At 36.1% G+C, this 26,562-nt stretch overlaps 1 protein-coding gene across 1 annotated transcript in view; it reads left to right on the top strand.

Moving 5' to 3' along the window:
* The window catches only part of SLC7A11 (solute carrier family 7 member 11), a 91,770-nt gene that overhangs the window by 26,261 nt on the left and 38,947 nt on the right, over positions 1 to 26,562 (top strand). The window contains exon 6 of the mRNA XM_068543450.1: positions 302 to 346. Coding sequence (XP_068399551.1) covers positions 302 to 346 — 45 coding nt within the window. The remainder of the gene's footprint in view (positions 1 to 301; positions 347 to 26,562) is intronic.

Genomic DNA, 26,562 nt, shown 5'->3' with positions numbered 1-26,562 from the left:
TGTCAGTTACATAGGTGTATACATATGTAAAAATTTATCATTGTATACTAAGATTTGTTCACTTTACTGTTTGTGTGCTATACCTCTATGAAAAAGTTAAGAAATAAAAAAGAGCTCCATAAATACTGCTTAATAGAAAAATGAATTGTGGGAGCTTTGGGTGCTGGAGATTTTCATCTTAGGTTATTTGTTTGTAAAGTTTTTATGATTCTGAGTTTGATTTTAAATATTTAAAATTTGAAACTTTGGGTGATGATCATAAAATATATTAATGGTTTATAATTCATGTGTGTCTTTTTAGGTTTTATCTCAACTTTGTTACTGAAGAAGTGGAAAATCCTGAAAAGTAAGTAGCCATAACTACTCTGAAATATTTATAAGGAATAAAATGTAAGGTTGTATGGTTTAAAAAGTGGACCTAAAGAAGGAATTCAGTGAGGGCTAATTACCTTTCTCACCATCATCATTCTCTTGGGCAGTAAAACTTACTTGATTTGATCATAAATTAGATGTAAATAACTTTATTGTATATTCTACATCCAATATAAAATTGTCTGATAACATGAAAGCATAAAAGAATAGAGTTATATTTTAGGTAACTCATTTCATAAAAACATACATACAACTTAAAATGGACTCTTGGCTGTTCACAGACGTGCTATGAGATGTGAACTCCGAAAGTTGATTATTTCTAGTAATTCATGTGAGTCTTTTCAGAGCTATCCAATTAAAGAGAATAATGTGATTAATGAACAAGTAGTTATGAAAGCCTATAAATAACTGCAGAATATCCTAGGAACTTGTAAATTTGGGGAGCTGGATGACTGCTTTTACTTTTTGTTATTGGTAAAAATCATCCTTTTGATGATTAGGTGATTTGATGATGATTTATATAATGTTTCAGAATGAATTATTTTTAACCTAGAACTTAGAAAAATGAATTATTTGTATGATTTGTCTAAAAACTTGACTTTTTACAGGAAAATCACATAATCTATAGCCAGAAAAGGGAAATTTTAAGTAGTACGGTGTAAGATAAAGACAGAATTTTAGAGTTATTTAATTCATCTGACTTTTATGAAATATCTATACCATGTTCCAACTATTGTGCGTCATCTGACATGATGAATAAGACGTATTCAAGATTCCACTGTCTAGTCATTGAGTCAAATGTGTAAACAAATAACTAACATGGTGTGATTGGTACCATAGTAGATTATTTTCCCCATTTGACAGAGACGAAAGGGGGAAATATTTATCTAGGGAGTTGTTGCTTATAGAGACTCAAATGATGAGTAGGTGTTCCTTAGGTAATTATAAAAGAGAGAGAGAGAGAGAGAGGGAGGGAGAGGGAGAGGGAGAGAGAGGGAGAGAGAAGAGAGGGGAAGGGACAAACTTCCAAGAAAGGGAAACAAGTACAAAGGTGAGTCAGTAAGAAGTAGCCTGGACTTCAGAGAACATGCCTAAGGTTTGACAATTCAAATTAAGGTAGACTAAAATTCGGGTAGCAAGTATATTGGTAGCCGATTAGATCTGGCCAAGTACCAGAGTTGTCAGAATTTTGAATAATACGCAAACCAGTAATTGAGGTTCAAATGGTGTTTCATACTATCTGATTTAATCATTATGCAAATCACTGTGTAATTTAAACATGTGAAATGGTTATTTTATTGAGAAATATGATACATTTCTAGCAATGTTTTCATATTTATACCTGGAATTGTGGTAGAGAACATACATTTACCAGGAACTAGTTCTTTCTAGCATTGCTCTGAAATGATAAACTACATTATGACTCTAAATCCGCTGATTACAGAGATAAATGGGTTGCCCTGCCTTTTTATTTTTGTGAATAATTAGTGTGTAAGTGGCAACGAGGAGGAAAGACTCCTCTTACTAGATTTTATGTAAAGTATTTATTGAGTCTCCATTGTGTGAAAGAGATTACTATGGTTTATGACTGTCTTTTTTAAGTCTACAAACATTTTAAAGAGACCAATTACTAAAATCCAATATCAGAGAATATTTCTTATGAAAAGAATGGCAAACTGTAGGTCTGTGGATGTGACCTATAATGTAACAGTTATTACATGGTACATCAGTGGCATGGAGATAGTTCATATTCTCATTTAATGCTATTTAATAATTTAAGCATAGATTTTGTTTTCAATATGTACAATTATACTATTGTGCATATTAAGCATATTCAAACTATGCTATTATTAGCTTGATCTGAATTTCTGATGCATTCTGCCAGAGAGGTATGCCAGTCAAGGATTCTCTCTCTCCCTCTTTCTTCTTCTTAATTTAAGAGGCTTAGTTTCACACATTGATAATGTTCATGATCAAGATATACAAATAGTAAAGAACAGTGATGTATTGATTCGGGGTTTGTTGTCCACTGTTGCAAAGAAATTTCCTCATCTCAAAAAGTGAGAATAATAATACCTACTTCATTGGGTTGTGGTAATGAGTACGTAGATTAGTGACTGTTACTTTTTAATCTCACATAATTGGTTGTTGCTACTATTATTACATCCTTATTTTAGGAGCAGGGTAAAATGTTACTCCCATAAGAGTGTTTCCTAAGTTTCAGTATCCTAAGCAATTCTCTTTCTTCAGTGTTTGTGAAAGAAATGCAAAAAAAATTTTCACACCATATTGAAGCCTGTTGTATAAGACTAAGATTGTTATCACTGGTTACACTGGATGAAATATTGTCATTTTCTGGAAATCATGATTCTGCAAATTTCATTAAATATTCCTAGAATACTTTTAATTTAAAATTATATTTTAAGCTCTTAAACTTAGGAACTTTTCAGGAGAGAGTACAAATCTCTAGATTTTTAGGTCAAGATAATGAGTAACTGCCAAGACAACTTGAAGAAAGAAACCTCTGATACCTTTTGGTTCTTTTATGTTAGGTACTCAGATATTCAATGTTTGCATGGAGAAGTCTGTGTAAAACTCAGGCAACACATTCATTTTCTCAAAATCAGAATATGAGAAATCTCCAAAATCCCCTTAATGGCAAGTACAGGTTAAATTTGTACTATGTATTTATCAACCAAAGAAATTCAGGGTTTTGAGCAATTTATTCAATGTCTTAATTTTAAAAATAGCATTTCCCTGAAATGTTGACAATTTTTCCAGGTCTTTTAAAACTAAATCTTATTTTTTAAACACAGAGAATGCTTTGGGAAATATTGATGATCGAATGTAGAGAACAGACGGTAAAATTATGTGGACCTCGTCCGGATGTGTAATTTGTATTATTTTGTAGGGAGACACGGCTCCAAAATACCTTTAGATACAAGGGAGAATAATTATAATTCCATCTCCTTTGTGACGTGCCAAGATAAATGTGTTTGCCCATCAGTCACGGGTGCATGTGTCCAGGTGTGCTGTAACGGGCAGCATTCAGCAGCTGGTGAAATGAATCATCAGCTGGAGATACAACCCTTTTTACTGTCCTCCTCCACCTAGGCAATAAAATTTCCCTAAAATTGTGACCTGATAGAAAAAGGGATCATTAATTTAGATCAGTGAAAATAGCAATGTGAGTTAAAATATACAGGATGTGGAATAAGGTTTCATGATCACAATTGGCTACCCTTTACATATAATTTAATTTCAGTGGAAATCTTTCAAATTAGCTAACATTACCTTGTGGAATAATTTCTGAAGTGCTATTATGAGTATGACTTACAGAACAGTTCCTTAATGTCGTAACAAGTGGGAGATAAACTGGGAGATGAATGCAATCCAAATAACTAGCTCGTGGCTTCTTTCTATTCTTAAGTTTCATCTATTCTTTAAAGCTTGTAAAGCACTAATCCTAAAAATTTGGGCAAAATTCTGTTCTGTGATTACATTTGTAATGTTAAAAAATGTTCCCATGGTCGGTCTTATAATTGGTGTTTTCTTCTCTAAGAGTAGCTTTGGATCTATGGGAGTAGTTACCCTTTAGGAGGTATTTAACATTTTTATGTGAAAACACAGTGATTATCATTGAAATTTTACAGGAATATAAAAGTATTTCATTTAATAATTATTTATAGCATGGTAACTGGCTCCACAAACAATAAACATTAGAGTAAGAATAGTATTTTGAGGAGCACAGATATCCAAAGTTTGGACCATGAAGGTGATAGAATCCCAAGGAATATATGAATTTTAAAATGTTATTTTCCCCCCCAAATGAAGTGTGTAGCGGTAATAATTTCTAATGTGTACATTTGTTCTTAAAAATCAAAGTGTTTTTATTTGCAAATATAATGAGTTTTGCTTTATGACATCAAGTTTGTGGCAACTGTGCCATCTATCACTGTTCAAAAATTTACACGGTGCGAAGAACATATCATTGAGATGTATAATGTTTGTAATCCTGGTCTCAGATGGATAAATCATGTCTCGTGTTGATGAAAGCCAAGAAATGAATTGCTTTACTTTGACCTTGGGGGTCTGAGATTATTCAGTCTGTCTATCAGACTTGTTCCAGTGTTCTTCTCACTTCATTTATTCCTTCTGTTCTGAATAGTTGGAAACACTAGACTTGAAGGGAGTCAGTAAACCTTGATATCATCCGTCATTGTTGAAGAGCAGGCTATCAACACTCTGTGAATAATCAACTTTAATAGAAGGTTTAAATAATCAGAGTGTCATGTTTAATTAATACTTTGCCTGCTTTCAGTTTATATTAATTGATGCCTGAAAGTCATCACACCTTGCACCAATGATAATTTAGAAGAAGAGAAATTTGGTTTGGGAAAAATGCCCAAAGACCTTTAAGGTCTGTGATCACTCAGAGGGGTTCATAAATGGTCCACTATCACATTATTTACATTCAGTTCAGGTGGCGCAGTCTTAAATTCATAGCATATATGTTTTAATCCTCACTGACTTATATTAAGCCAGAGTAAAGGCATTTATTAATAATATTTTACTGTTTTATAAGGCCTATTGCTTATAGGACATATAAAACTGTTAACATGATTAAAAACACAGCAAAACAAAGCAATTTAAAAATCTTGCCCAAATGTGCCATAGCAAAGTTGCATGACAGAATATTAAAAGTTGACTTGAAGACTTTTATCTTGCATACTGGCATTTTAAGGATGCAGTTTTCTATGAGAGGCAAATTTTCCTCTTTATACGCTTTCTAGCTTTCTAATGCAGCAGTTGCTAGAAAATAGCATATAATGTATACATGTGCAGTTTACAGTAATACTATGTTTTGTGATCTTTTTATTAAAAAGTAATGTTATCTACTACATTCTTAGAATATTTTCAAAGTGTCTTTTACAAATACTCAAGGGATATATGTTCTTAAGGTATGCAAACTAATTTTCACAGTTATCTCACTGTAGATAAATGTAGATAGAAAAAAATAGGGGTTATTAAGCAGAATTAATTTGCAAAAAGAATTTGCCAAATGAACTTCTTAGAAATGACGTCTCCTAACCAGGTTAATTTGTAAAATTGAATTTATACCAAAATTTACAAAGATTTCTTTGGCAAAATGAGGCATCTCTTTATTAATGGCAACAAGGCATTGCTAGGATTATCTTAATATGTGACAGTGTTTCTCTTCAGTTGTTGAAATAATTGAAACCTAAATTAAGATCACTCTATTTTATGCATTTCTTCTGGAAATATATATATATATGAAAAGTTTGGCAAATCCATTTTTAAATATAGTGGTTGAGCCACTGAGGCAGACAAAAGATCAGTATTTGTCCAGATGACACAGAAGAAATGATTCTATGTTCAGACAACAAGGTCACCAAGTTACTCTGCCTTTGTGCAGTTTAAAAATTTCTCACTGATGGAACATGAGGTTGATGTACTCTGGGATCAAAATTCTTGCATTTCTCAGCTTCACATATGCATAAAAAATACGTTTGGCTCAAACACAGTTTGTTCCTGTAAGGCTGAAATGTCAAATAAGTGATGCAGAAATTACAGGATTATGTTATAGTATTTTATCAGGCAGTAATCAAAGAAGACAGATATTAATCCTTCAAGTGCTTTGTGGAAGACATTTAGATATTTTTTTAAAAGGTTTAAGGATTCTAACCCCATTATGAGGCAAAAATTTGAAGGTCAGTGCTTTTGACTGCTTTGCGTCCTTTCACATTAGTTGTTTCTAAATTTGAATTTTAGCTTTATTGAAGTTTATGTTTTGAGTCTAGACTCATAAACTCGTGTTTTAGGAGCAATAATAGTGGCTGATTTAATTCTACCCTGTGTTTCTGATCCCATTAATTATCCATAAAATAAGAGACCACAAGTGAGTAGAATTAAAGAACTTCAGAACTAGAGGAGGACCTTGGACACTGTATAATCTAGCTTTTCACCAAATGCATGAATCTCCTCCATAATATCTTTAAACAGATATAATTCATGTAAAATACAATGAGAAACTTACTATAACCTCTTTCACTGGGCTACCAATATTTTTTACCTGCATATGTTGATTATCAACCTGCTAATTTCTTTTTCTTGCCACATCTTTATTGGAGTGTAAAATGCTTTACAATATTGTGTTAGTTTCTGCTGTATAACAAAGTGAATCAGCTATATGTATACATATATCCCCATATCCTCTCCCTCTTGAGCCTCCCTCCCACCCTCCCTATCCCACCCCTCTAGGTCATCACAAAGCACCAAGCTGATCGCCCTGTGCTATGCGGCTGCTTCCCACTAGCTATCTATTTTACACATGGTAGTGTATATATGTCAATGCTACGCTCTCACTTCATCCCAGCTTCCCCTTTCCCTCCATGCTCTCAAGTCCATTCTCTACGTCTACATCTTTATTCCTGCCCTGCCACTAGGTTCATCAGTGCCACTTTTTAAAATTCCATATATGTGTGTCAGCATACAGTGTTTGTTTCTCTCTTCCTAATGTACTTCACTCTGTATGACACATACTAGGACAATCCACCTCACTACAAGTAACGCAATTTCATTCCTTTTTTTGGCTGAGTAATATTCCATTGTATACATGTGCCACATCTTCTTTATCCATTCATCTGTTGATGGACATTTAGGTTGCTTCCATGTCCTGGCTATTGTAGATAGTGCTGCAATGAACATTGGGGTACATGTGTCTTTTTGAATTATGGTTTTCTCTGGGTATATGCCCAGTAGTGGGATTGTTGGATCATATGGTAATTCTATTTTTAGTTTTTTAAGGAACCTCCATACTGTTCTCCATAGTGGCTGTATCAATTTACATTCCCACCAACAGTGCAAGAGGATTCCCTTTTCTCCACACCCTCTCCAGCATTTATTGTTTGTAGATTTTTTGATGATGGCCATTCTGACTGGTGAGGTGAAACCTCATTGTAGTTTTGATTTGCATTTTTATAATGATTAGTGATGTTGAGCATCTTTTCATGTGTCTGTTGGCAATCTGTATATCTTCTTTGGAGAAATGTCTATTTAGGTCTTCTGCCCATTTTTGGATTGGGTTGTTTGTTTTTTTGATACTGAGCTGCATGAGCTGCTTATAAATTTTAGAGATTAATCCTTTGTCAGGTACTTCATTTGCAAATATTTTCTCCCATCCTGAGGGTTGTCTTTTCGTCTTGTTTATGGTTTCCTTTGCTGTGCAAAAGCTTTTAAGTTTCATTAGGTCCCATTTGTTTATTTTTGTTTTTATTTCCACTTCTCTAGAAGGTGGGTCAAAAAGGATCTTGCTGTGATTTATGTCATAGGGTGTTCTGCCTATGTTTTCCTCTAAGAGTTTTATAGTGACTGGCCTTACATTTAGGTCTTTAATCCATTTTGAGTTTATTTTTGTGTATAGTCTTAAGGAGTGTTCTAATTTCATTCTTTTACATGTAGGTGTCCAGTTTTCCCATTACCAGTTATTGAAGAGGCTGTCTTTTCTCCACTGTATATGCTTGCCTCCTTTGTCAAAGATAAGGTGACCATATGTGTGTGGGTTTATCTCTGGGCTTTCTATCCTGTTCTATTGATCTATATTTCTGGTTTTGTGCCAGTACCATACTATTTTGATTACTGTAGCTTTGCAGTATAGTCTGAAGTCCGGGAGCCTGATTCCTCCAGCTCCGTTTTTCTTTCTCAAGATTGCTTTGGCTATTCGAAGTCTATTGTGTTTCCATACAAATTGTAAAATTTCTTGTTCTAGTTCTGTGAAAAATGCCATTGGTAATATGATAGAGATTGCATTGAACCTGTAGATTGCTTTGGCTAGTATAGTTGTTTTCACAATATTGATTTTTCCAACCCAGGAGCATGGTATATCTCTCCATCTGTTTATGTTATCTTTGATTTCTTTCATCAGTGTTTTATAGTTTTCTGAGTACAGGTCTTTTGCCTCCTTAGGTAGGTTTATTCCTAGGTATTTTATTCTTTTTGTTGTGATGGTAAGTGAGATTGTTTCCTTAATTTTTCTTTCTGATCTTTCGTTGTTAGTGTATAGGAATGCAAGAGATTTCTGTGCATTAATTTTGTATCCTGCAACCTTACCAAATTAATTAGTTCTAGTAGTTTTCTGGTGGCATCTTTAGGATTCTCTATGTATAGTATCATGTCATCAGCAAACTGTGACAGTTTTACTTCTTTTTTTACATTTTGTATTCATTTAATTTCTCTTTCTTCTCTGATTGCTGTGGCTAGGACTTCCAATACTATGTTGAATAAGAGTGGCGAGAGTGGACATCCTTGTCTTGTTCCTGATCTTAGAGGAAATGCTTTCAGTTTTTCACCATTGAGAATGATGTTTGCTGTGGGTTTGTCATATATGGCCTTTATTATGTTGAGGTAGGTTCCCTCTATGCCCACTTTCTGGAGAGTTTTTATCATAAATGGGTGTTGAATTTTGTCAAAAGCTTTTTCTGCATCTATTGAGATGATCATATGGTTTTTATTCTTTAATTTGTTAATATGGTGTATCACATTGATTGTTTTGCATATATTGAAGAATCCCTGCATCCCTGGGATGAATCCCACTTGATCACGGTGTATGATCCTTTTAATGTGTTGTTGGATTCTGTTTGTTAGTATTTTGTTGAGGACTTTTCCGTCTATGTTCATCAGTGATATTGGTCTGTAATTTTCTTTTTTTGTGATATCTTTGTCTGGTTTTGGTATCAGGGTGATGGTGGCCTCATAGAATGAGTTTGGAAGTGTTCCTCCCTCTGCAATTTTTTGGAAGCATTTGAGAAGGATAGGTGTTAGCTCTTCTCTAAATGTTTGATAGAATTCACCTGTGAAGTCATGTGGTCCTAGACTTTTGTTTGTTGGAAGTTTTTTAATTACAGTTTCAATTTTATCACCTGTGATTGGTCTGTTTATATTTTCTAGTTCCTCCTGTTTCGATCTTGGAAGGTTGTACTTTTCCAAGAATTTGTTCATTTCTTCCAGGTTGTGTGTTTTATTGGCTTATAGTTGCTTGAAGTAGTGTCTTATCATCTTTTGTATTTCTGCGGTGTCAGTTGTAATATCTCCTTTTTCATTTCTAATTTTATTGATTTGAGTCCTGTCCCTTTTTTTCTTGATGAATGTGGCTAAAGGTTTATCAATTTTGTTTATCTTCTCAAAGAACCAGCTTTTAGTTTTATTGATCTTTGCTATTGTCTTCTTTGTTTTTATTTCATTTATTTCTGCTCTGATCTTTATGATTTCTTTCCTTCTACTAACTTTGGGTTTTCTTTGTTCTTTTTTTTTTAGTTGCTTTAGGTATAAGGTTAGGTTGTTTATTTGAGATGTTTCTTGTTTCCTGAGGTGAGCTTGAATTGCTATGAACTTCCCTCTTAAAACTGCTTTTGCTGTATCCTATAGGTTTTGGATCATCGTGTTTTTGTTGTCATTTGTTTCTAGGTATTTTTTGATTTCCTCAGTGATCTCTTGGTTATTTAGCAGTGCACTGTTTAGCCTCCATGTATTTGTGTTTTTTACTCTTTTTTTTCCTGTAGTTGATTTCTAATCTCGTAGTGTTGTGTTTGGAAAAGACGTTTGATACGATTTCAGTTTTCTTAAATTTTCCAAGGCTTGATTTGTGACCCCAGATGTGATCTGTCCTGGACAATGTTCTGTGTGCACTTGAGAAGAAAGTGTATTCTTAACCTTTGGGTGAAATGTCCTGAAAATGTCAATTAAGTCTATCTAATCTATTGTGTCATTTAAAGCTTGTGTTTATTTATTTTCTGTCTGGATGATCTGTCTCTTGGTGTTAGTGGGGTATTAAAATCCTCCACTATTATAATGTTACTGTCAATTTCTCCTCTTATGGCTGTTAGCATTTGCCTTATGTATTGAGGTTGCTCCTATTGTTGGGTGCATAAATATATATAATTGTTATGGTTTCTTCTTGCATTTGTTCCTTGATCATTATGTAATGTCCTTCCTTATCTCTTTATTTTAAAGTCTATTTTATCTGATATGAGTATTGCTACTCCAGCTTTCTTGTGACCTCCATTTGCATAGAATATCTTTCCATCCCCTCACTTTCAGTCTGTATGTGTCCCTAGGTCTGAAGTGGGTCTCTTGTAGACAACATATATAAGGGTCTTGTTTTTTATCCATTCAGCCAGTCTGTGTCTTTTGGTTGGAGCATTTAATACATTTACATTCAACGTGATTATCGATATGTATGTTTCTATTACCGTTTTCTTAATTGATTTGGGTTTGTTTTTGTGGGTCTTCTACTTCCCTTGTGTTTCCCGCTTAGAGAAGTTCCTTTAGCATTTGTTGTAAAGCTGGTTTGGTGGTGCTGAATTCTCATAGCTTTTGCTTGTCTGTAAAGCTTTTGATTTCTCCATTGAATCTGAATGAGATCCTTGTCGGCTAGAGTAATATTGGTTGTAGGTTTTTCCCTTTCATCACTTTAAATATGTGCTGCCACTCCCTTCTGACTTGTAGAGTTTCTGCTGAAAGATCATCTGTTAACCTTATGGGGATTCCCTTGTATGTTATTTGTTGCTTTTCCCTTGCTGCTTTTAATATTTTTTCTTTGTATTTAATTTTTGATAGTTTGATTAATATGTATCTCAGCATGTTCCTCTTTGGGTTTATCCTGTATGGGACTCTCTGTGCTTCCTGACTTGATTGACTATTTCCTTTCCCATGTTAGGGAAGTTTTCCACTATAATCTCTTCAAATATTTTCTCAGACCCTTTCTTTTTTCTCTTCTTCTGGGACCCCTATAATTAGAATGTTAGTGTGTTTACTGTTGTCCCAGAGGTCTCTGAGACTGTCCTCAATTCTTTTCATTCTTTTTTCTTTATTCTGCTCCCCAGCAGTTACTTCCACCATTTTATCTTCCAGCTCACTTATCTGTTCTTCTGCCTCAGTTATTCTGCTACTGATTCCTTCTAGAGTATTTTTAATTTCAGTTACTGTGTTGTTCATCATTGTTTGTTTGCTCTTTAGTTCTTCTAGATCCTTGTTAAATGTTTCTTATATTTTCTCCATTCTGTTTCCAAGATTTTGGATCACCTTTACTATCATTACTCGAATTCTTTTTCAAGTAGGTTGCCTATTTCGTCTTCATTTATTTGGTCTTGTAGGTTTTTACCTTGCTCTTTAGTCTGTAACATTTTTTTTGTCGTTTCTTTTTTTTTTTTGGTGGGTAGGGTTGTATTCCTGTCTTACTGGTTGTTTGGCCTGAGGCGTCCAGCGCTGGAGTTTGCAGGCAGTTGGATAGATCCAGTTCTTGGTTCTGAGATGAGGACCTCCGGGAGGCCTCAGTCCAATTAATATTCCCAGGGGCCTGAGGTTCTCTGTTAGTCCAGTGGTTTGGACTCAGAGCTCCTACCACAGGAGCTCGAGCCCGACCTCCAGCCCGGGAACCAAGATCCCGCAAGCCACATGACATGGCAAAAAGGAAAAGAAAAAAGAAAGTAAAGAGCAGTACAATAACAAAGAATAAAAAACAAAATAAAATTAGAAAGATAAAAAATATATTAGGAAAAATAAAAATATAATTGAAACAACTGCAACAAGGTCAAACAAAACCACACAGAAAAAAGAAAAAAAGAAAATAGAAAAAGGGGAACAGGCCAAAAAGAGCAGAACAATAACAAAGTATAAAGAATGAAATAAAATTAGAAAAATAAAAGATTTATTAGAAAAAGTAAAAATATAAATGAATCAACAACAATGAATCAATAGCAAGGTAAAACCGAACCCCAATCTAAAAGAGGAAAAAAGAAAAAAAAAAAATCCTTGGCTGTGGGGGGTGGAGTTTAGGCAGGGGTGGAAGTTAGGCAGGGGTGGGGTTTCGGGTGGGACAGGATCTAGGCGGTGGGGGGGTGTATTCTGAGGACCCACGTAGCTGGAAAAGGCCCTGGGGGGGTGGGGCCTAGGAGGGGCGACGTTCAAGCGTGGGGCAGGGCCCCCTGCTTAGGACCTGCCCGGAAGCGGAGAGGCAGCACGTCCAAAGGGGTACCTCTGGAGTGTGGAGTTCCAGAGTTTGGAGGTAAGGCCCTGGGTGAGGCTGTGTGGGTGGGGTTTAGGCCCAGTGCATTGGAGGGGGTCTCAGGGGAGGGTCTCCAAGTGTAGAGGTGGGGCCCTGGGTCGGGGTGTAGGGGCGGGGCTTGGGCTCTCAGTAGAAGGGAGGCTCCGAGGGCAGAGGATTAGGCCCTGGAGCCCAACAGTCTCCCCTGTGCCTAAGTGGGCAGGGAAAGTGCTGGCCGCGTTCCCCTCTGTTCCTCCATGCCCCCTCACCCCCAGTTCTCCCCCAGGGTCTCCCCGTCCCCTCTGGACCCCTAACCGTGCATGGGTCCCGCTGAGTGTAGGAACTCCTCCCCTCCCCCAGCCGCCCCTCAGGGGTGTGGGTCCTGGAGGTCTGGCCTTTACTTTTGCTCCCCCTTCCCCCCCTCCCACTCCCTCAGTACCTGCACGGCTGGAGGGGGCCTCGGTGGGCAGAGGATCAGGCCTGGGATCTCCACAGATTCCTGGGGGTCCAAGTGGGCAGGGGAAACCAGGCCACACTCCCTTTTGATCCTCTGACCTCCCAGTGGTTCCCCAATTTACCCCTTCGGGCGTGGGATCCCTTCCCCTCCCCCAGCCGCCCCCAGGGGCGCCAGTCCCATCCCGCCTCCACTTCTCCTCCCCCTTCACTCCCCCCATGCCCCACGTCCTACCCAGTCGCTGGGGGTTCCTCCCATCCCCTTAGGTGTCTGTGGTCCTCCACCGGTGCCTGGTGGGTGCCCTAGTTGTGAGGAGACGCGAATTCCGTGTCCTCCTAGTACGCCATCTTGACTCCGCCCCCCAACCTGCTAATTTCTATGACCATTTCAAACTTTGATAAATTGTTGGCTGCCTGGCATAAACAGGGTGGGCCAAATGTCTTGACTAAATAGGTACAACCCAAATGCCATTTAATTTCTCCTACACCAGAGGTTGCAGAGTTAGAATCCTCTTATCTGAACGGAAGTACCTCCTGCAATTAGAAGTAATAAGTCAGTCATTAGATTGTCTCTTGCTTCTGAGTTCACACTTTAGTAGGTCCCCTCCTCCATACTCTGCTTTATGCAAATAAGCTACCCTTCTCTATTTCTGGATTGGAAAGTTAATGATTGTACCCAACAGGTGGCTCATAACTAAATTTTACATTCCGGGTTATAATTGGTGGAAAACTTCTTAGACCCCCTAATATCTAGTTCGTGGACTGCTGCATGGTATTCATTCATTCATGAAACAATGTTGTTTAAGATTCTCACAAAAATAGAATAATATCCCACATTGTTCTTTATGGGCTCTGGAGACAAGATGCGTCTAGGCCATTATCTATGTGCTCGCCATGCACTGAAGTAATTTTGATAATTTAGTTCTATTCTTATTCAAACACTGACTCAGTTTACCGACCACCTCAGGAAAATGAGCCACTTTGGAATTCGTATAGGTGCAAGCTAAAGCTGTATTACCAATAATGTAAACATCTAAAATGAACCCAGTAAAGTTGAGACTTTCCAGTAAAGCAACATTTTCCTTCACTTTTGTGAACTATAAAAATACTGAGTCTTTGAAAATAACACTTGTTCAGAAAATAAACATTCTAATGCTGTCTCCTCTTAACTAGATGTTTGACCTTGGGAAGACCTCTAAATTGCTTCTGAATCTTTGTTTACCCCTTTTAAATACAGGGTAATAATCCCTATATTGCAGTTCTCATGGGGTTGTGAGGATAAAATATGTGAAAATCAAAAATGTTAATGAGCCTGACATGTAATATACAAACCCATCTGCAACCCAAACCTATGTTCTTCAAAGATTAGAATATTTCATAATCTTTGGACATAATGGGAGAATTAGCATAATTGTTTTATGAACGGGGGTGCCTTTTCAACACACATGACTTATTAATCAATTTGAAAAGTTGTTCTGCACCATCAGCAAAGTACCCAATTATCGGTAGTTAAAAGGTTCAGAAGATGATGAGAACTGCTTTTTATTTAATAGTCTCTAACCTCCCTCAGGTGGTAATATGCTCACGCATCATAATCAGAATGAATTTCTTGGCAGGTTTTTTTTCCTTCTGAACCAATATTTGCATACCCACACCCATACTGCCCTCGTCACACTGTTGGCCAATGGTGCTGCTATAATGGATGGACTATTTGTATTTCCACTTCAGTCACCAATTTTTAGGCTCACTATCTTACCAAGAAACTCCTTTATGAAATCTGACAAACAAGGTCTTGACCTGAGTGGCTGGTATCATGTATTGAAATTTTTATTTTTATTTCCAGAAAAGAAGCTACAGAGTTGGTACAAAACAGGAGGATACAAGTGTTAGTTTAGGCCCAAATGATTTTTTTAATGAATTTCTGTCTAATTTAAAAATGCATTATTAAAAATATAAATGATACTTGTTATCTGAGTAAGAGATGGATGACAGGGTAGCACTTCATTATTTTTGAAAATATGATGTGTTTTATTCCCATTCTTCAGTTGAGGAAGTGCATAGAAGTGAATTCACTTCTCACGGCCATGTAATTAGTACGTGAGGAGATTAGGATTATAATCCATGTTAGACATAACGCATGGACTGTTTGGCTCCAGAATTTTGCTTTTCTTTTTCTTTTTTTAATTAAAGTATAACCGATTTACAATGTTGTGTTAGTTTCTGGTATACAACAAAGTGATTCACTTATACATATGTATGTGTATATATGTATGTGTGTGTGTATATATACATTCTTTTTCATATTCTTTTCCATTATGGTTTATTATAGGATATTGAATGTAGTTCCCTGTGCTATACAGTAGGACCTTGATGTTTATCCATTCTGTATATCACAGTTTGCATCTGCTAATCCCAAATTCCCACTCCATCCCTCCAATCGCCACCCACCCCCACTGCCCTGGCAACCACAAAGTCTGTTCTCTAAATCTGTGAATCTGTTTCTGTTTCGTAGAGAAGTTCGTTTGTGTCATATTTTAGATTCCAAGTATAAGTGATATCATATGGTACTTTTCTCTTTCGGACTTACTTTGCTTGATACGATCACCTCTAGATCCATCCATCAGAGCTCTTTTCAAATGCCAGTTGTTCTCTTTGGGAGGCAGAGCAGAAATGATCCATGGGTATGCAAGGTGGTGTAATGGCTGACTAAGGAAGTAACTTGGCTGTGGAAGAGGAAGTTGGGAGAAGGGCAGAACCTAGAAAGGTAGACTAGAGAAGTGAAGGCATCTCAGATAGGGGATGGGCATGCACAAAGCCGTGGAGCTGTTCAGTGGTTTCAGGGAAACCTGTGTAGACTGCTGTAGCTAAAGCAAAGGATTGTGAAGAGGAATAGAAGACACGGGGTAGTTAAGATGTGGGTGCTGGCATGGGGTGAGCCTTAGCTTCCATTACAAGAGTTTAGGACCTGATCCAGGAGCCCGTGGGATGGGATGGGTGCGGGTATGTTGCATGTTTTTGGTGTATGTGAAGCAGTGCTTGGGGAAGATGACCCCAATGGCACAATCAGTGGATTTTCTTTTTGTGACGTATGTACAGTTTAAAGAGAGTTACAGTGCAAGAAGCCACATTTCAATCTTTTATAAGTTTATTTTTAATTAAAGCAAATATCTTGGAAAACGTAATTGTTTCCTGGACTTGAACCATTGCTAGAGTCAGACACGGTGACAAATTACGTGGCAGAAAATTCTAGGAAATAGAATAATAGAATTATAATAGAATAATAATAGAATAATCGAATCTTAAGATTCTCTTAGAATTTCTTAAGTTAGGAATAACTGTCCTAGCTTAAAGATATGGACTAAACAAACTGCTTAGAGAAAAGGAGTAAGTCAACATAGCCTTCACATAACTCTCCAAAAATATAGAGAGTTGTCTTTTTTCGAATGAATGAATGAAGAAGGTGGTATCATTTATTCTCCATGCCAGTAAAAGAGCAAGTGAGATTAAATGAGAAGAGAGCTCATTTTAGAATAAAATTTATATTCAAATGTGTTGACATAAGAGAATTTGGTTAAGCATTGGAATTCTCAAAATAGAGATAGAAGGGGTTATAATTTAGCCACAGTTCTTTAGATATTCAGGTTGAAAAGGGAGAGACCGTTGCCTAAGTTTGCTTCTAGTTCTGTAATATAAAGTTTCTCTTTTTAGGTTAGTGAATATATAGGAATCAATGTGGGGAAGCATATACTACATCATAGGTCTATATTGTTGGGGAGGGTATCACATACTAGGAAGATAAAGGAAATCCAAAAATCCTTAGTTAGATTTTTAAGGTCAAATAGAAATCCTATGTCAGAGTTTCGAAATATTTTAAATAAGATGTGTTAAAAAAGCTGACCTTCAAACATTTGATATTCCAGGGGAAGGGGGCATAAGGAGGTGAGGAAAATAGCTATGCCAGTACAGGACAAGAGTTGTGCTGGGAGGTAATTGGCACTGCCAGCCACAGTGAGATTCACACTGGTACTGTAGAAACAGCTCTGAACTTGGAGTAAGTGAGTAAGGTTCTAGTTCCGCTTCTGAAAATATTTAATTTTGTGACCTTAGCTACATCCTTTATCCCCTCTGAGCTGCTGATTTTTCATCTGCAGAAAAGGAATGGTAGAGTAGCAAATTCTGAGTTTTCTGTCAACTCTAGTACGTTCTATGATTCTTGTAGATGACACACAAGTACCTAGTTTGACAAGTAGAAGATATTTTGGGAGCATGGCGAAGGGATTAAACTTATAAGATCTATCTCCGGAAGAAAAAGTGTCAAGTACACAGACACAGAGAAAGGGATTCTGTGACCAGTTTCTAGATTTCATGATGATTTGGAGATTAGACAGGACTAAAGTTTTTCGAGTTATTTCAGAAAATGATAAGAAATTTGGATGGACAAATGGGGGGGCAGGGATAAAGCCAGATTGGCACCTCTCTATGTGGAAACTTAATTATTAGATCTGAAGATCAAGGGTTAGTCCAAGCTGTGGAATCTGATGCAGTGGGGTCACCTTAAGTACAGGATCTTATGATATGTGGCGTGTACCAGGAGGAGTATAGATGCTAATACACTTGTTAGGATGATCAGTAATCTCTGATGATGAATCCTAGATCCTGTTTACTATTTTTATCATATATGCCTACAGAAGGTATAAAATGGTCTATAAAGTGGTACAGGGTGTTCCTAGTAACCTTTTACTGTGTTTATTTTTCTCAAGAGTCTAAGCATATATTATGAGGGAATTACTTATGCAGGAAGGTATCTTCTCTGATAGGTCTACTACTTTAAGCATAAGACATTTCCAATAATCCAATTAGAATTATTGATTTATTTATAATTTTATACTGCCTACCTAAAGAATGAGAGAGAGAGAGAGAGAGAGAGAGAGAAGGAGAGGGAGAGAGAGAGTTAGAAAGAAAGAGAGAGAGATTTTGGTAATAACTTTCAAGAGTGTATATGCATTCCTTTACCCAACTGTTAAGTGGGTATTCTAATGCTTATCTTGCAGAGTTTTGGTGAGAATTAGAAATAATATACTGACGTGTCTGACATTATTTTGCTCATAGTAGATGCTTATTTAATGGTAGTCAACTTACTTTTTATTGTTGTCATCAAACATCATGTCATTAGCTCATTTGTAATCCCATAGGGATTATCAGATCAGGATTTGTAAACTTGGGCAAAGTATTTCTCCTCTGTCCTGCCTAAGTGTTGGGTTTTCGATCCATTATCACAAGGTTAAAGACACACTTTCTGAAACACTTCGCCATGAGAGGCAGAAATTATCTCAGTCTCAGAGTTAGGCAATTCTAATCTTTGAATTTGGAGGTTGTTTTTCAAAAACATATAGTATTTCATTCATTTTCTAAGGAGACCAGCTCATAGCTTTTAAAAATCAAATGATTTTCCCAACTGACTGTTCACTACTGTGCCGTCTTCTAATTTTCCTCCTTTCTTGTATTCTCTCTCTCTCTTTCTTAAAATTTTAAATATGGAACAAATAGAACTGCCAAAAGCTTAATAATAATCAATACCAATGCAAATTAGTTGAGAATGCAGTGATGAAATACAAAGGCCACTGTTTTACATGGTGAGTTATACAATATTATATGGAAGATAGTTTATGAAATTAAGTCTATAGCATAGCACTCAAATATTTCATAATATGTGAAAAAGTAAGGCTTATAATATGTAGTCATATATCATAAAATGAGAAAGAGACTAAAGATTATAATTCATGGCTTTATAAACAGTCATTTCTAGAACCTGGTAGGTTACCCATCACACAGTGCTTTTTATAGGCGTCTCACGTCCCACCTCATCCAAAGTGTCTCACCTGTTGGCCTTTCATGATGCCATTTTTTCTTCCTCCCCAACATTCTACCATCATGGTCATTCTCTCAAGGATAGATCGCCAAGGATGTAATAATGTTTCTAAAGGTCTAAATTGTTTCAATTTTCATGTTACCTCTGTGTACAAATAGTTCTCCACCCATTTACCTTCTTCCATTCACACATTGGCATTGGGGTGGCCTAGTTTATTAGACTGTCACAGTTAACAACACAATGAACTTGACCTTGAGAAAATAAATCACAAAGGCCTGGGGCGTTAGAATTGGAAGGGAAGTGGCCATCAAATTTTACAACCCTTTCTTTGTAAAGATAAAAGAATCAAAGTCATAGAGATAGATTAATTTGTCTATATTTACGAGTTAAAATCCTGAACCCTTTCCAGTACTATTTCTAAATACTTAATGTTGTTTGAATACACATCTGAGAGAGATGGCTAGGGCGAGATCGTAGCCTTGAAATTAGCTGGGAGGAGAATGTAATCATTAGGAGTGACCTGTACGTCATTGGAGAAGAGAACAAAACTGCTTTTAAAAACGTGTAAAAGCATTAACATTTGCCTGCATTCGACTTTCTAAAACTGTTATTCACACACATAATGAAAGAGGTCCCAGGCTAACTTGAATTAAGTATTCTATTCCAGGTCATTTATTGAAGGTCTTTTAGTTACAAGATTAAAACAGAAATTTGATGATTAGGAAATGCTAAAATGTTAGGCTCTTCTCAAGAAATAGTTGCTTTTTATTTTCTCTAACATCTTTACAGAGAGACTGCTTCTTAAAATAGTTCTGCTATCTCTGGGGCAGGGTGGGGGGTCGCAATATTTAATTTCCCTGTCTTGATATTGTCAAACAATCAAAATCTCCCTTCCTATATTCTGGCCTGAGGCAGGCAAAAGAGAAATTGAGATAGAAGATGCAATTAATTTTTTTTTTAGCCAGAAAATGACAAAAGAAATGAATGAGATAGATAGCAAGAGGAGGTCATGCTTCTAAAAGACTGTTTTGTAGCTGCTCAGGGTCTGATGGAGGAAAGGTTAAATGTGTTTTAAATGTATGTGTTTAGCTATTTGATCCTCATAAGGCCGTGTACTCTTGCCGAGGAGGGAGGAGTGGAGCAAGTAGCAAAGGTGGGGGGAAAGCAGCTGCAAATTGAACTCAGTGATGTCTCTGTCTGGGCCACGAAGCTGTTTGTCTTGTTGCCAAGCCACAGCCTGAACTCTGAACGGCAGCGAGCGAGAGAGCTTCCGCTTGGATATGTAGGTGCTTTCAAACCGTCAAGTTTATGATGCAAGTCAGTAACTAACCAGGGCGGCAGTTTCCTGTTCTCCAAAAGGTAGTGTTAGTTCTGTTCCTGCTGTTGCCATTTCTGTAGCAACTCCTCCCAAAAGTCCCTCACCTCTCAGCCTGGCCTCACAACTCCACGTGGCTGATGCAGGGGCACCTAGGAGCACAAGATATCCTGGTTATCTCATTCTCATATTTCTCCTAACAGACACACCTTGCTTATTCCGTTTTTTAAATGGCTAGGACACAATTCTCCATCTCTAGTTGTAGTCAAATGATTTAGTCGAGAGATAGAAAGGAAAATTACTTTCTATGGCTTCTGTACCCAACCAGGAAAAGTCAAAGGAAAACGTTATGATTTTCAGTATTTTCAATAACAATGTGTAGCTTTTCCCCCTTTCTCTTAATAATACTAGATGATCAAAGTTTAGAATATTCAAAAATATGTAGAAGAAAATTAAAGTCACCTATCTTCTCATAATCAGATCAAATGAAAGTACTCATTGTTATTGATCATTTTTTTCACATTTGTGTGTATATGTGTGTATTTGTGCCATGCATGTGTGTATTGCATTATATTACTTGAGATGACATGCATTTTTCTTCATAACCTTGGCATTATATTTAGCATGTATTTACTTGTTTGCTTACTTATTGTCAGTTTCTCCTGTGTCATTCATTGCTGCATCCCCAGCAGTTTGAAGGTACCCTAAAGTTTGCTCTGCCATCTAGATTTGCTGTATCTCGAGCTTAGCTCTAGCTCTTTCTATTAATCTAGATCTATCCTTTTTTCATTTCATGTCATTTCATTAGGTTTTCCTAGATCTTTAAAATCTAAGTAAACACCATTTTTAATGGTGGTATAATATTTCATCGGGTAGATGCACCATTATTTACTTGTTTTCCTGGTAGGCATTGAAAATGTTTCCAATTTTTCTTAGTCTAATAATGCTGTGTTACTCATTTGATATAAAAATCTTTGTACATATTCAATGATTTTCTTAGAAAGATAGATGAAAGAGAATTACTATGTCAAAGGCAATGAACTTTTAAAAAGTCTCTTTTTGTATTACCAAGTTGCTTTACAAAATGGGTATATCAGTTTCCTCTGCTAATAGTGATAATTAAGAATATTTAATCAGTCTGTGTCATTATTAACAAGAATCTTTGTTAACTGAAAGCAAAAATTGTACCTCATTTGCAGTTTTTGATCACACATGAGGCTTAATACTCTTCCCATGTCTAGTAGCTGTGTGTGGATGCCATTTGGGGCATAAATATTCACGATTCAGCAGAATTCTTTGTATATTATGGGCACTTATTCTTTATATCCTGTATTTTTTTGTAAACATTTCATCAGTTTTTCATGTAACTAAATTTTTCTTTATGATTCAGCTTATAGAACTTTGAATTTAAATATAGTAATTAATAAGTAAGATATTTAAATTTAACTACTACATTTAAATGTAACCATTTTAAAATTTTTCTATATATTGCTTTTATACCATAAATCTTTCTACATCCCTAGATCATTTAAATCTCACTCATATTTTATTTGTTTGTTTTCCCCTGATTTCTTTTCCCATTAAACTTTTAATCTTATCCGGAATGGATTTCTTTGAGTGTGATGCATCCAGTGTAAGCTCTTGATTTTCCCCCTAAATTTCCCAATATCCCATCATTTATTGAACAGTCATAATACCACTTAGCTTATGGTATTTACTTAGTTTATAATACTTACTACACTTATCATATTATATATTAAGTTTTTATGTCATATACTAGATTTTATTTCAAGATAATCTATTCTGCTCCACTTATCTTTCTATTGATATATCAGCCAATTACTATACAATTTTTATTATTAAAAGTTTTAATTACCCTTTTTAATCTGGAGGGAAAGGTGGCCTTAAGTATTATTCTTTTTCTCTAAATAAATCAACGTTGAGTATAACATATTTGTATGAAGGCAGTTTTTACTCTCAGCTTTTCATGCATAGGAAGAGAATCTATACAGTGCTTTGAAATGTAAAGCTCATAGTTTTTCAAATTATCTTGGTAGTATTATCTCATAATATAATCTGTACCGTATAAAGATATATTCTGCATATATGACTAAATCCTTTGTAGTCCAGAAATTTCTTTTGCTGTGTACTATGGTTAATTGTTGACTTCTGTATATTGGTTATATTATGGTTAATTGGTTTCTTCTTTTACTTCTATCAGATTTTTAAAATACTAACTAATTAAAGTAACCTACAAGGTATCTTCCGATAATATTAGTCTTACTTTTTTCCCCTTTCAGCCTTTCTTTTTTAACCTCTGAGCTCTACTAATGAAGCACCTTTTATAATGATTTTCTATTTTCCAGAATATTTCTAAACAAAATGCCAAATGCCAAAATATTAGTGGAAATATCAATGGAAACATGCAAAAAATTATTTCTTTATGATCCTTGTAATTGTTGAAACTGCCCCGTAAGGGATTAAACATGAATGAATTTAATTATCATGTATGTATCCAAATAGTTGAGTTTATATTCCTGAGAAATAATCCTTTGCCACGTAGATTGTTAACATGGTAATAAACACAATTCCTAAGCAACATACATTAGACGGAATAAGTTTTTTCCTTGATATCCTTCTTATGATTGAACCAAACATCTGTTGGAAAATATTTGAATCATGTTTTATGCATCTCTTAGACATTTGCTACTTTTCTTACAAAATGAGAATGGCAGTATTGGATTATGTCATTTCTAGCATTTGTTTTCTCATGCTGGTTCCAATTCATCTGGTATATTCCAAATGTATGCACAGAAATCAAGTCAAGACACAATTGTGTTGCTGTCTCAATCTAATAGTCAATCAAGAACCTCAGTGCTTTGACCAAGAGTGAGTCAGCTGCTATTGTGTATTTAGAAATGAGTCTCCCTTGTGCCCTTTTCCTTCCTCAATGACATCATTTTACTCTGTGTTCCATTTCCATTGGCTTCTCCCCCCAGGTTGGGAAGCCTGATCCCTTCCATGGTTCCGACACCCTGTTTGTTTGTACTGTTGATTCCCTGCCGCTGGCTGCCAGCTGACTGTGCCGTGCTGTGTTTGTTCGTGTTTTATGGGGAGATGTTCATGTATGGCTGCTGTGTTTGATATTAAATCTGAGATGAACTTCAGGAGGTTTCCTGCTTTTTATTAAAAATGATTTTGGCTAGGGGCCGTGTTATCCTGTTCATAAATCAGGTGTTCGCAGAGATTTAATAATTTAGAATTCACATGAGGTTTTGGTGGAATAAACATTCCTTTTCTCTGTTAAAGCTGCCTCTTAACCTTTTATTTCCTTTTTCCTCTTCACTGCTTCCATTTATTTATTTTTTTAAAGTCTTCTTTTGGGAGGTTTGTGCAGATTTATCTCAAAGCTGTGAAAATAATGTAAAAGGAAGAGTCAAAACGATAGCTTAGTTTGGTTGAAGTAATTTAAATTTGGTAAGTTTTGTGAGTCTTTTCACCACTATTATAAACACACTTCTATTTTAATTATTTTAATCCCAAGTTATATTTTCCAAAGTAGTTATCTTCTTTCCCTGTTTTAATGAACGATTTCTTTTAGAACATGTCCTACAAATAAAACATGTCCTACAAATAAAAGGTTGATAAAAAAGCAAAAAATAAATACATAAATAAATAACAGAGGCCGAAGAGGTCAGGAACTCTTTCCATGTGTGATTACAAGCTAATAAAAAGCAGAAATTATCCTTAAGGGTGGCAAACTGTCCTGACAACTCCCCTCAAAAATATTTGCCCTAGAGATTTAGAGGAAATACTTTCAGGCCACATTACGTGCTCAGTTGAATAGCCTTAATTTCTCCATAGAATTTGGTGAGTATGAAAATGTAATGATATTTGAGAAGACTGTTGAAGTTAGAAAATGTTTGGTTTTGTTTTCCTCACATTAAAAATAGTAGAGAATGAGGAGTACAGGGGTCGTGGTGCATACTTAGAGAAGGAGGGGAGATTTCTCTGAGGAGGGGACTTTTGATTTGAGCCTAAGTGACAGGAATGAGATGATCACGTGAAGAAACAGAGCAGAGAGCTCCGTGTCTTATCCTGTTTGAATTTTAGATTCCACGAGAGAGTGAGTTTTTGATTGCAGTTGATGTCTTTATCACTTTACTTATAATAATGTCTAGCATAAAGAAGATATTTGATAAACAGTGGTGAAGTGAACTTTTTATAAAGGACTCTGATAAAGGACAATATCCTTAATAATATTACTACAGATGTCCTCCTAAAATTCATATGATTTTTTAAAATATATTTGTAATACAGTTTTGATAAAAACTAAAGGCATAAAATATGAGTGTCTGTGATAATATGGTCCATGTAATATGGCATCCGGAGGTCTGACCTGATCTACAGACATTGTTTTAGAATCTGGAAGGATGGACAGATCACTTGTCCTTTATTTTTTAATTTTTTTTTAAACATCTTTATTGGAGTATAATTGCTTTACAATCGTGGGTTAGTTTCTGCTTTATAACAAAGTGAATCAGCTATACATACACATGTATCCCCATATCTCCTCCCTCTTGCATCTCCCTCCCTCCCACCCTCCCTATCCCACCCCTCTAGGTGGTCACAAATCACCGAGCTGATCTCCCTGTGCTATGCGGCTGCTTCCCACTAGCTAGCTATTTTACCTTTGGTAATGTATCTATGTCCATGCCACTCTCTCACTTCGTCCCAGCTTACCTTTCCCCCTCCCCATGTCCTCAAGTCCATTCTCTACATCTGCATCTTCATTCCTGTCCTGCCCCTAGGTTCTTCAGAACCATTTTTTTTTTACATTCCATATATATGTGTTAGCACACAGTACTTGTTTTTCTCTTTCTGACTTACTTCACTCTGTATGACAGACTCTAGGTCCATCCACCTCACTACAGATAACTCAATTTCGTTTCTTTTTATGGCCGAGTAATATTCCATTGTATATATGTGCCACATCTTCTTTATCCATTCATCCGATGATGGACACTTAGGTTGCTTCCATGTCCTGGCTATTGTAAATAGAGTTGCAATGAACATTGTGGTACATGACTCTTTTTGAATTATGGTTTTCTCAGGGTATATGCCCAGTAGTGGGATTGCTGGGTCGTATGGTAGTTCTGTTTTTAGTTTTTTAAGAAACCTCCATACTGTTCTCCAGAGTGGCTGTATCAATTTACATTCCCACCAACAGTGCAAGAGGGTTCCCTTTTCTCCACACCCTCTCCAGCATTTATTGTTTGTAGATTTTTTGATGATGGCCATGTGGACCAGTGTGAGCTGATACCTCATTGTGGTTTTGATTTGCATTTCTCTAATGATTAGTGATGTTGAGCATCTTTTCATGTATTTGTTGGGCATCTGTATGTCTTCTTTGGAGAAATGTCTAGTTAGGTCTTCCACTCATTTTTGGATTGGGTTGTTTGTTTTTGTGATATTGAGCTGCATGAGCTGCTTATATATTTTGGAGATTAATCCCTTGACAATTGCTTCATTTACAAATATTTTCTCCCATTCTGAGGGTTGTCTTTTCATCTTGTTTATGGTTTCCTTTGCTGCTGTGCAAAAGCTTTTAAGTTTCATTAGGTCCCATTTGTTTATTTTTGTTTTTATTTCCATTTCTGTAGGAGGTGGGTCAAAAAGGATCTTGCTGCGATTTATGTCATAGAGTGTTCTGCCTGTTTTCCTCTAAGAGTTTTATAGTGTCTGGCCTTACATTTAGGTCTTTATTCCATTTTGAGTTTATTTTTGTGTACGGTGTTAGGGAGTGTTCTAATTTCATTCTTTTACATGTAGCTGTCCAGTTTTCCCAGCACCACTTATTGAAGAGGCTGTCTTTTCTCCATTGTATATCCCTGCCTCCTTTATCAAAAATAAAGTGACCATATGTGCATGGGTTTATTCTGGGCTTTCTATCCTGTTCCATTGATCTATATTTCTGTTCTTAAGCCAGTACCATACTGTCTTGATTACTGTAGTATAGTCTGAAGTTCAGGAGCCTGATTCCTCCAGCTCCGTTTTTCTTTCTCAAAACTGCTTTGGCTATTTGGTGTCTTTTGTGTTTCCATACAAATTGTGAAATTTTTTGTTCTAGTTCTGTGAAAAATGCCATTGGTAGTTTGATAGGGATGGCATTGAATCTGTAGATTGCTTTGGGTAGTATATAGTCATTTTCACAATGTTGATTCTTCCAATCCAAGAACATGGTATATCTCTCCATCTGTTTGTATCATCTTTAATTTCTTTCATCAGTGTCTTATAGATTTCTGCATACAGGTCTTTTGTCTCCTTAGGTAGGTTTATTCCTAGGTATTTTATTCTTTTTGTTGCAGTGGTAAATGGGAGTGTTTCCTTAATTTCTCTTTCAGATTTTTCATCATTAGTGTATAGGAATGCAAGAGATTTCTGTGTATTAATTTTGTATCCTGCTACTTTACCAAATTCATTGATTGGCTC

The sequence above is a fragment of the Eschrichtius robustus genome, chromosome 4, assembly GCF_028021215.1.
Source record: "Eschrichtius robustus isolate mEscRob2 chromosome 4, mEscRob2.pri, whole genome shotgun sequence".
Classification (NCBI taxonomy): Eukaryota; Metazoa; Chordata; class Mammalia; order Artiodactyla; family Eschrichtiidae; genus Eschrichtius; species Eschrichtius robustus.
The sequence above is the reverse complement of the archived record's forward strand: the minus strand, read 5'-3'. Positions and strand labels throughout refer to the sequence as shown.